Raw genomic sequence first — 12500 nt, forward strand, 5'->3', positions numbered from 1 at the left:
CGCCTCCCCCCCCCCTCTAACCCCCCACATTCCCCTCCACCCACCAAGACCCTCCCTCATTTCCTTCTCATTTCCTCCTCCTTTTCAGCCCACACGGCCCTTTATGTCTCCTCTGCGCTGACGACTTAATAATCAGCTGCGGGCGTCACCTCCGGATGCAGATGAGCGCTTCTTGCATCTTAGGACCGTTTACCGCGGGCTTGTTTACAGATGGGGGGGGGGGGGATTGAATACATTTTTTTGGTACATTTTCAGAGGAGGATTTCTATATGAATATTTGTTTAGTATTTAGTTATTTAGTTATCTGTATATCTATCTAACTATCTGGCTATCGACATACATGAGTTTCTTGTTATGTATAACTACACAAACACATATACTCCAACACTGTGACGCATTAAAAAAAAAAAACGTACGCTCATACATACATATATAAGTGAGCATTTCCTTACTTCTAGAAGAAATAGAAATAAAAATAACAAACTAATATTTATATAATTTTCAAAATTGGTGGATTGTTGCCTTCAAGGCCAGACTCAAATCTCAAACTCAATAGGGATGTCATTAGCCACGTAAAAAAGGCTTCCTCCATTATGCTTATTTACGTCAAGTCACAAGATTGTTGCGCCCCGAAGAATGCTTGCGATGAAAATATTATGCCGCGCTTCCTGCGTCTTGGACCCAAGTTGCAGAAGAGGCATGACTGTTGCTCTTGCTGTTGCTACTGCTGTTGACAGGCGCGGCAGCTGGGCGACGTGCGTTCAGGGTATACGCTGTAGTTCGAGTCAGTGTCATTTGCATCTGACAGTTTTGTTTAGATTGTGTTTTTCACGTTATCCAGGGGCCGATGTGGTCTTAAATAATTGCATCTTGATTTTTTTTTCGTTTCATTCTTTTTACGTCTTAATATATACCTTATAAAGGTGGAGTTTAATCATATGAATGAGAATGATGTATTTTAGAGCGTAAGATATGTATTTTCGATTAAATCTTCATCAAAATTATATACAATCATCAAGTAATTTAGTCGAAACATTTATACATTTCTTTTTACTACGAACGCCAAGTATATTGGTCATAATGATTCAGCAAATCTAAAACTAATGTTTTTATCAAAGAAGTGGACCTAGAGACGAATTTCTTGTTTTCTCCTTCTTACGCTCGTTATCAGCGGTTAAATTTCGCATGACGTTAGCGAAACGGAAAGAAAGAAAATGGGAAACGAAAAGGTAAACACAAACCACAAACCGGAGCTGAGGCGTGACATTCGCCGCATGAGATTCTTTTATTTTACTTTTATTTTTTTCTCTCTGTCTTCTTCTCTGTTTGTCTCTCTCTGTCTCTTTCTCTCTTTGTCTTCTCTGTGTGTCAGTCTGTCTTTCTCTATCCTCTTTGTTTGCCTGTCTGTCGCTTTCTGTCTATTTGTCCGTCCGTCTCTCTTTCTGCATGTCTTCCATCTTGGTCTCTTCTCTCCCCCAGCCTCCTTCTCCCCCTCCTTCCCCGTTTTCTCATCGCCTTCCCAGAGTATTCGAAGACGATTGTGTGGATTTCCGTTTAAGATAGTTGAATAATAATAGTAATCATAATAAATAAGTAAAAGTGAAAATTAGAATGAAATAAAATATACCCGATACTTATTTTTCATCAGCCGTAACGCGCCATTAATTATCATTATTTTCTATTATGTTTCTAAGGTATTCCAAGACGATTTTGTGGATTTCCATTTGCATCGTAAAAATACAGATACTAAATGAATAATAAAAATAACAAAAAATATAAGATTTACACGATATTGGCAACAATAATAAACGATAATGATCATAACATGCAAAATAATATCTCTTTAATGGTCTAGTTTTATGTCACGGAACCAGGTGATGGACGATGTTTACGCAAAATCAAGCACAGCGACGGACGCAAAATTAGCCTAATTTACGCATGTCGGTTCCTAGTCAGCATGCGCAGACGTTGGAACACATTACGGAATAAAGATATAGAACGAAAAATAGGCTTTATTCTTTTATTTTTGGCAAAATTGCGAAGCCTCTCTCTCTCTCTCTCTCTCTCTCTCTCTCTCTCTCTCTCTCTCTCTCTCTCTCTCTCTCTCTCTCTCTCTCTCTCTCTCTCTCTCTCTCTCTCTCTCTTTACCGAGACGTGCATAATTTCCTCGGTTTTATGTATGAAAAGGAAGAAATAGCAGTCAGAATTAGCATAACTTATGCATGGCGGTTCCAAGTCAGCATACGCACATCGGAACACATTATGGAATAAAACATAGAGTACGAAAAATAGGCTTAAATTTTTTTGACAAAATTACGGTTCATCTCTCTCTCTTTCTTTACCGAGTCATACGTAATTTCCTCGGGTTTGTGTATCAAAAAGAAGAAAAAGAGAAGTTGAATCTACCAGAAGGAGCAGGTGCAGGTGTGACGGGAAGGCAAGGAGGAAGTAAAACGGATGATGAGTTGGAAGAGGTTTACAATGAGGGGTGAGAGAGGAGTGGGGAGGAGGAGGGAGTATGAGGGTTAGGGGGGTGGGGGAGAAGAAAGGAGTATGATGGTTAGCGGGGTGGGGAAGGAGGGGGTGGAGGAGGTGAGTATGAGGCTTAGGGGGGTGAGGAAGGAGGGGGAGGGGAAGGTGAGTATGAAGGTTAGGGGGTGGGAGATGAGGGGGAGGGGAAGGTGAGTTTGAGGGTTAGGGGGTGGGGGTAGAGGGGGATGGGGAGGTAAGTATGAGGGTTAAGGGGGTAACGAATGAAGGAGCTGGGAGTGAGGGTGGGTGGGTGGGGGGGTGGGGGTAAGACGCTCGCGGTCGTCCTTACCGCTTGGTTAGTCAAGTACGAGGATGTGGCTCACTCCTCCCCAGGGAAGGTGTAAGCACAGGTCCTTCTTCATCCTTCTTATGCCACGCAGGTGATAGCGTATCCTCGGGGGGTAAAGATCGTAATGGAGGGTCCTTTCTCAGCCTTTAAGCTCTATCGCTCTCCCTGTCTTGCTTATGTCTCTGTCTCTGTAAATCCATTCTCCTTCCCATACTCGCTCTCTCTCTCTCTCTCTCTCCTTCCTACTTTTTCCCTGTGTCTGCCTATCTGTCTCTCTCTCTCTCTCTCTCTCTCTCTCACTTGCCTCATCTTATTACCTTGGTGCTGATATAAATCATGTCATTGACGTTCATGAAATAATTACTTCTATGTTTATTTTTGAGACTAACGATTCGTCTTATCCATGTTAATTGCGGTACTGATGAATACTGGTGATTTGTCTGTTTGTATATCTGCAAACATATAGACTGTTTATGAAAGCCTTCAAATCTATCGTTGCGTCTGTATATATTCACTTTATTTGCATGCATGTAAAATGTTTATAAGTATATGTATACGCAAGCAGGCTATCACAGTTGTATACACACATTTACACAAGTAAATATTTAGCGTTATATGAATTTGTTAAACGTTTAGATAGTGTTTTCAAGAGCGAATGGATCACAAGACACAAATACATATATCGGTAAATACCTTTCATTCGTTGAAATCAGTACATTTATTTTTACTTTTTTCTTTTCTCTTCGGCAGGTGTTTCGTTGAAGTGCGGAGAGGACATCATAGTCAGCCGCGGCCAAAAGAAGGTCTTGAAGTTCTGGAGTTCCGAAGATGAATTCCTCAACGTGGACATCATCCCTAAGAGAGGAGAAGTGAAAGTAGGGGGAAAGGGAGATGGAGAAGCAAGAGTAAAGGTGAAAGGAAGAGGCACGACGACAACAGTAAAACCATCCCCCAGTACCACCAGCCGGTCAAGTAGCAACACTTTGAAGACCGGAGGACAAAGGAAGGAACCGGCGCCTGTTAAGCAGAGTCAGGGTGACTTGTATTACTCAGTGGGCGCTCGACTGACCTCCCAGCCTCCCACGACGACCCAGTCTTCGCAAACAGAAGTAGATGCCGCGAACCACACTCACCCGAACCGAAGCAGCGAAGGCTCTCACAAGCAGCGGCCGGGCGAAGGCCTCGGTGTCAACACGGTGTTTTTAGAAGATTCGATTGTCTACGATTATAAGACAGAGGATGACTATGTTGACGATGGTGATGATGCTGACAACACGCTGTCTCTTCAACAAGGAACCCTGACTAATGATGCCAATGCTACTGAGATACACCATGAGCAAGAAGGTGACCTGGACGAGCACCAATCTCCTGTTAATCAGGAAGGGGACACAACACACCACCTGGATAAGGTGGGTCATCGGGACCAACAGATAATATCAACGCAAGTACTGCCTCCATTGACAGCTTCAGATAAGTTTTCTGCCATTCGAAACAGCGAAACACAAACAGAACGCGTTGGTGAAGTAGACGGCATTACAACGGAAAGTCAAGAGAACCAAGATCAAGAAACGACCGTTAATCCACCAACAGAGACAGAAGTTCCTGGGTCACTTAAGGACGCACACTTTGAAGACATAAATAACACCACAGATCGCGAATTCCTCGAAGCTACTACTCACGTCCCTGAGCTCCTCCGTTCAGAGGAAATAACCACCACTATCCCAGAAGCTGCTGAATCCAACACAGACACTGCTACTGACAAGAACGCCCCAATTTTACCCTTAAGTGACGAAGACTTGGTGACAGACGAACTAAATATTTTTGTACCTACGGAAGTTATCGATCCATCTACTGAGAGGATTTATGGAGACGCTATAGACTTTTCTCTCAAGGATGACGGTGAAGGAGGACAGACGGAATCAGAGGCCTCAACAAAGAAACCCAGCGAGACTGGAACTATTTCGGGAGACAGAGAACAGACCACAGGCGACGGGGTGACTGAATGGACCTCTTCAGGGAGCAGGCAGCCAACCATCACCCCAAGAACACCAGGGGAGGAAGGAATGAATCTCCAGGTGGACTCTATGGAATCCTCTACAGACGGACCAATACGGGATCAGGGAGAAAGAACGGAGTCGCCCTTCACAAGCCAAGATCGTCTAAAGCAACCGCCAACAGTTCATGGTGATATGAAGCACACAGGAACCACAGAGGCAGACCAAGAACACCTTCTAGGAGTTCTTATCGATGGCGCACCGACGATAGTCACACCGGGAAGAATAAGGAACGAAATTCTCATCCCAGAGGAATTGCTGCACAAAACGCCACCAGATGTTACCACCGAGTTTCTCAATGAACTTGCAGTTGCAGGATTCTTACAGGAGGATGTGACTAGTGAGGAGGACTTTAGGACAACCACCATGATCCCAACAACGGAGGAAATTTCTTCATCAGAAGAAGTAGAATCAAAAGTAAAGGTTTCTAAAATAGAGGAGAGTGATGCCAGCATGTCTGAGGCAACAACTCTGAAATATCAAACAGATTTACAAAGCATCAACGAAATCGTTCCTGAAAGTGGCGATGATGCCGAAAATGCTCTAGAAAGATCAGATATTATTCATGGTTCAGAAGAAAAGTCTGGAACATCTGATTCCAAAGAAAGTTCTGAAGAAAACATTTCTAAAACCAATGCAAGTGTGTCTGAAACATCTAACAATACTGAAAGATCAGAACTGCTAGCAACTACAGAACCTTCAAACCATTTTAACAGCATAGAGAAATCTGAAATGCATGATAACACAGAGAGCCCTGAAACACCTGACATCACTGAAAGGTCAGACGTATTAGATACTACAGAACAGTCTATTAGAATTGAAGCTACTGAAAATTCTGAAGTGTATGATACCACAGATATATCGGAATTGGTTGAAGTCACAGAGAAGTCGGAAAACTTCAATGTCACAGAAAGATCTGATGTGCTTCAATCCACCGAAAGATCTGCAGCGGCTGACACCACAGAGAGTTCAGAAGTGCCTAAAACGTCAGAAAGTTCTGAAACACTTCTTGGCATCACTGAAGCCTCAGAAGTTCTTGATGTTACAATAAGATCTGATATCCTTAATGCAACAGAAAGATCTGAAACATCTGACATAACGGAAACACCTGAAATTTTCGATGCTACAGAAAAGATGGATGTGCTTGATGCTACATCTGAAACATCAGGTAACACTGAAAGATTTGAGATACCTGATATCTCCTATACAACAGAAGGAAAGGAGACTTTTGATACAAAGGAACGGTCGGATCTGTCTGACACATCAGAACGAACTGATTTCCTTGACGAAGAATTGACAACAGAATATTCTGTGAGTGCGGACCAGGAGAATGTTACTGAAGTAAGTAGTGCAGAGATAGTTGACTATCATAATCGTATTACAGAAGAAGTTGAAGAAACAACAGAGAGGTATATCCCCAACGATCTCATATCGGGAGCTAATTTGGAAATGAGTGCGGGGGATATAACTACTGTAAGTGAAGGATTAATTGCACATGAGAATGACGAGGTTCATCAGCAGAATGGATTCTCAGCTGATGGTGCTTACGATTACTACTATGGTGACTATATTTACCGTCCTGGTGACGAGGCTGAGGGGGAGACCAACCCTTATCTCAGTAGTTTTGATTATGACGACACCGTTGAAGACGATACCACCACACAGGCTCCAATAGGAAGTGTAAAAGAGGATGACAGACCTACTCAAAGCACACTGTCCCCCATGGTTCTTCCGGCTGATGTGGTGAATGAAGAAGGCGAAAGAATTATAGCTGTAGCACACATAGATACTGTGTCAACTGAAAGCCCTTACAATGACGACATGACAATTACTACACAGCAAACGACAATGGCTGGAGGATTCAAAATTAATGAGTTAGAGGAGGCAGATATAGCTATGATGTCTGCAACTGATGACTTCAAAGACATGACAACTGTAAGTACCACAGAGTTGGTTAATGAGAATGACGCTCTTGTCAATGGCTCAGTCTCTCTCAAGGATACAGATAATGAGGAGGACGTAGTAAGGAATACTACAACACTAGAGACAAGTGGTGGCAATGATGGGTCTCTGACAGATAGTATATTTAACGAGATAATTGATAGTCTAACCAACGCCCTAGAGAATGCACCTGAGGAAATACATGTCCCTGTAGGTGATTTCACTATCAGCATACAAGACCTTTTCGACATTGCAAACAACAGGAGCAGCAGTGAGGAGACAAATGCTAACTTGACTTCGGAAGAGCTTCCTGTCGAACACCGAGATAAAATAACGCTAATAAGGAGTGACAGTGTGGAGGATGAAGCTCAGGCAGAAGTTACGACTGAGGCTGAATCACCCTTTGGCCTGGAAGATGAGGAACCACAGACAACAATCAGAACGGATTCCTTAAGTATGGCAGGCTTTATGGACCATAGTATATTGGAGATGACAACCATAGAGGCCCCGCTAGAAGAAACGACACAGGAAGTAATATATGACTACCCAGATGTTGCTGATGAAGATGGCTTCAAGGGTTATGATTACTATGAAAGTCTTGTGGACTCTCTATTGGCTCAGGACAGGCCATACAGTCAGAACAAGAGCGAGCAAGCAGTCTCACCAACGACTGATAATGCAGATGATGTAGCAGTGAATTCTGTTACAAGTTCTGGGCAAAAATATGTCTATCCAACTCTTGAATTCTCAATGGATGATGTCAAATTAACAGCTGAACCACATACTACAGTGTCAGTGAGCAGTATGGAGGTAACATCATTACAAACCAGAAGTTCAGAAGGTGATGGCTTGGAAGTAACAACCATTCCCTATGACGTAGCTGATACCTCATTCGATGACGGCTCTGAAAACAGTAGTTCAGAAAGTACAGAAACAACGACAGTGTTTTCTATCCCATATCTTATCTTGCAAAACCAGGCTATGCTGGACGAAATTCTGACCAATCAAAAATTGGGTGGAGGTAGCTCTGTCATAATCAAGGAACAGGGAAGCAAGGTAGCAGTTAGCTCCCCTGCTCATGATGAAACTTCCAGAGAACAAGGAGTTACTGATGATAGCAGAGATGATACATTTACTACAACACAGTCTTCCTCTGATAATGACATATCAAGGATATCGATTGAGAATGTTACCAACTCCTCTTATGAAGTTGTGACAAATGAGACACAAACAACAAATGAGCCAGATGCGGTAACGAGAGGACCAGACACTGTAACTGACAAACCAGACGTTCAGGTTAAGAAACCGGGCTCTTTAACCGACAATTTAGACGTGCTTATTGACAAACTAGAAGAATTAGCTAGCCAGGTATCCAATAATCAAACTAGCAAACCAGAAACTACAACGAAAACACAAGAAAGAGACAATAACATCATCAGTCTGGATATGAAGGGTGAAAGCACTGATTCTCTGCCCCATGATGATAAAACTATGACAGACAAACCAGACGAGCTGTCCGAGAAATCAGATGTCACAAATGAACCTAAAACAACCACTGACCAACAGGAGATTACAACTGCCAAACCTGATGCCACTGCAACCACAGCTAGCACCTTGAAGGTTTCTGCAAGCAAAGGAACAGAGCTCCCTAGCCCAGTATCTGCTGAACCTGCCGTGCGTGAAGAACCTACAGAGTATTTCTGGAATTATGCAAGCCAAAAGACCAAGCCGAGTGGCCATCAAGAAGATCGCGGATCGGCAGGTGTTGGTGGCTCTGAAGACGTGAAGTCAGTTTCCTCATCTACGGAAAGTAGTAATGACTCTGAGACTTTAAGAGAAGGTGAGACGAGTGAAGTTATAAAGAATGATGATGAAGCAACATTAAAGACTACTGAGCAGAGCTTGTCATCAACAACAAGTGAGCCAGAACTTGCAACAATCCTTCTTCCATCATCCTTTATTGATAGATTAGGCGAGGTTTCAAAAGATAAAGTTAGGGAGGAAGAAGGCTCAACTGCTGAAGCAAGACCTCCAAATCATTTTGATATTCCTGGAATTTTCAGCCGTAAGGATGACGAAGGTTTTACAGAATATGGGGGAGACTCACCTTTCTTTATCAAGCTTCCTGGAAGTCCAAATGCTGTGCCAGTATATATCCAGTACGAGCCTGTGGAGGTGAAATATGTTCCCTTAAAGCATGAAAATGAGGCCGACGATGATAACATAAACTACAGAGATCCTGTAACGTATGAGAATGATGGATCTGTGTATGAATACCGTGAAAATCCTGAAAATCCTGAAGTTACAGACCATGAGAGCCAAGTTTCAAAAGAAGAGAACAAACCCGCTGAAACTTATGAGATCTCATCGAACTTTGATGCAACGATGGCAGAAAGCAGTTCTAGTGACTCTCTAGGAGGCAGTGAACAAAATGAAGCCCAGCAGACACAAGAAAATTCCCTCTTGAATGGGATCTATCGTATTCTAGACAACGTGGCTGGATCTGTTGGTAACCAGTATCCTCAGAACGCAGAAAATAAGCAAGAAGGACCAAATTTCAAGCCCAACCGACCAGTTGTTAAGACTCCCGACCCATTCTTCCTCATGGAAGCTCCACAACTTGGAGGCTCATCAGATGGCTCCTCGTCCCATGCCTCTCATGATACTACCCATCAAACTCATGGCGTTCAAGGACACAACACCGGGTTTTCTGTTGATGTGTCGAGTCAATTTGGTTTTGAGAGCTCGAAGCCAGAAACACATGGTGTAAGAACAGGTACCGTGGAGGATGTACCTATAGGCACTAAACAGGATGTACTCTATCCTGGGGACTATTACAAGCATGATGCATACACTGGAGTCAACCTTTCTGATTTAACGAACCCTGTATTTAATCTGAGAACCAAAGCAACTACGCCTTCTGCAGAGGACCTTATGACTCCTCAATACACACCCTTCCCAATCACGACTAATCCACCCCGGACTACTACGACCTTCGCACCCCTATCTGCCCTGCCTCTCTCTACCTCATTCCATGCTCGCCAGGAGGACAAGCGCCTTGGCAACGCACCAGACTATGCTGTAGACACTGTTAACACAACTACAGAAAGGACCATGTCGGAGAAGCCACTCCCAAGTGTAGAATTTTCACCAATTCCGTCCATCGACTTTGCAGACTCTTATGATTCTCCTTTCCTGCCAGAAACCCTCTACGACAGCGACAGACCTTTCCCTATTCCTATAGAGGAATATACACGTGATCAGACATACAATGCCGATCCCGAACCTTACAACAATGGCTTCTCTGCAGCTCCTTTCAAAACCTCAGATGCCCAGGGTTCAAGTATACCTCTGAACAAGGCACCGGATGGGGTAGTAACGCCTGCATCGCTGGACCAGGTCGTAGTGGAAGACGATGGTGATGGCAATATCGTTCTCGAAAACCACCCTCCCCCGTCAAAGCCATTCACTGCGCATGATCAGGTGAGGCTTTTCTAAGAGCTATAAGTAACTAATGATAATGATAAAATGTGCAGTTATGTGAAGTATGTGACTAAGAAATATCGTAAAATGTACCCACTTGTTAAACATAGTGATTTGATAAAACATCCTCATAAACAAACCTTTCAAAAACATACGCTGCAGGATGGACAAAGAAACACGAAGGGCAATGCCCATAATATAGTTTAATTAACGATGATAATTATAGTTTCTCGTTCTCTTAGATATCGACTTAGGTACAATATATAGTTTAATGATTAACCGCAATTGTTCATGTTGGCCAGGTGTGGTCTTTCCCCAAGTCCCGCGAGGAGCCTGGGCAGCACGGGTTCCACGACAGCACAGGCCGCGTGTACTCTGCTTTCTACTCTCCTCTCGACGTCCCTGGCATCGACCCCGCTCTTTTCAGCTACAGGAAGGTGAGGCGCAGGGACTTCCTTTGAAATTGAAATGCTGAATGTAGAAATATAGAAGAAAAAGAGAGTTAAATGATTTAACCGCTCAGCAGTCTTGATGTTTAAACTAACGCGCTTTAACTTTCCAAAAGGTGCCAAGTGCCAAGCCAGTTGAGTCGGACTTCAGGCAGCATCCAACCGGTCAGGAACCACAGAGGCCCATCGAGGACAGCGCCGTCAGGAGCGTCTTCGGCTCCGAAGACTTCCCCTCGCAGGCCTCGAAGTCCGAGCACGATGTCCTCCTTGGACCTCAGTTCTTCGAGTGAGTGATTTTGCCCTCCCCCATTTCTTCATTTTTATCTATTTATTGCTATGTCTGTACCGAATTCTGAGATAGTTAAGAAGGGGAGATATAACTGTACAATAAATAAACAATCAAACAAGGTTTTTAACTAAAATTATGTGATTCATGTTTTGGTTCCATGTGCATATGCGCACTAACATGAACGTACAGACATCAAGCCATTCAAACCTTCATTTCGGAAAAAAAGTGATTCTTGCCATTCCTCTTGCTAACACACACCTAAAAATCCACCCACCCCGCCCACTCACGCCCGCCTCCCCGCCCACAGCTACCTCAACACACTTCCTTACGCGTTGCTGAAGAAGTTCCTCGACCCGAATTCACCCCCGGAGACAGAAAGGCTTAAACGCTCCGCCCCGCGCGAGGGAGAACAGATCTTCTGCGAGTGGAACATAAGGGTTAGTTCTGCTTGTTGGAGTGTCGGTGTGTCGGCTCTTATTGGGTAGGGACTATGAAAGTGTCAAATTAGATGCAATTTGGAATTAACGATTATAAGATTCACTTCCTGTTTCAAAGATTCATTGACGTATTCACTGATATGTTATGTTCTTTTTTTCATTTTCCTATCTATCAAAGCTATTATAAACAGTTGCATAAATTATTATCGCTGACATAATCTTATATGTTTTTCTTAGCCACTATAGCCCAATATAGCTGAAACTTATTTACTTAATAAGAGAATAGTAAAACTATACGTAACGTCATTGTCTGTTCTCACCTTTGCCTCTCAAGGGATTTCCTTTGGCAAAGTAAACCAAAATAAAAGTAACTGTTATTCAGGTAATGCAATTTTCTCTGTAATATTATTTGCTCGTAATTATCCTATTGCCGAAACTTATCAGCAGAGTTACTTCACTTCCCTTCATCAACATATTTCCACATGTTTCAGTCGGATGTAAACCTCTGTTAAAACACCCACATTATTATTTTTTATCATATCCCCTTGTCTTGTGAGACGAAACCCCATAAAATCCAAAATTTAACTATTCACTCAGACAACACCGAACATTCAAAAATATTCATTAATTTATCTTATTCACTCAACACCAATCATTCAAAAATATTTATCAAAACAACTACCCATTCACTCTAACAACACCGATCATTCAAGAATATTTATTAATACAACTTTCCATTCACTCGGACAACACCGATCATTCAAAAATATTCTTTAATTTATCTATTCACTCGGACAACACCCATCATTCGAAAATACACCGACCATTCAAAAATATTTATTAATTCGTGAACTTCCCTCCCCTCGCACAGACGGAACCTGGCCTTTACCTACTGATGACCTTCCACAACCTGTCCGCCGCGTACACTGTTGACTGCCACGGCGCCTACATCGAGGTGGAGAGAGAGAACAATGGCTACGACGCTCGGTGGTGTGGTAATAGGGTCTCGCTGGTAAGTTACGAGCG

The 12500-nt window shown here is 43.0% G+C and overlaps 1 protein-coding gene across 1 annotated transcript in view; it reads left to right on the forward strand.

The window, feature by feature from the left end:
• Positions 1-12500, forward strand: part of LOC113815415 (serine-rich adhesin for platelets) — a 58369-nt gene that overhangs the window by 40574 nt on the left and 5295 nt on the right. Inside the window, exons 2-6 of the mRNA XM_070132955.1 lie at positions 3572-10299; positions 10602-10736; positions 10865-11034; positions 11345-11474; positions 12346-12486. Of these exons, the coding sequence (XP_069989056.1) occupies positions 3572-10299; positions 10602-10736; positions 10865-11034; positions 11345-11474; positions 12346-12486 (7304 nt within the window). The remainder of the gene's footprint in view (positions 1-3571; positions 10300-10601; positions 10737-10864; positions 11035-11344; positions 11475-12345; positions 12487-12500) is intronic.

The sequence above is a fragment of the Penaeus vannamei genome, chromosome 18, assembly GCF_042767895.1.
Source record: "Penaeus vannamei isolate JL-2024 chromosome 18, ASM4276789v1, whole genome shotgun sequence".
NCBI classification, from domain to species: domain Eukaryota; kingdom Metazoa; phylum Arthropoda; class Malacostraca; order Decapoda; family Penaeidae; genus Penaeus; species Penaeus vannamei.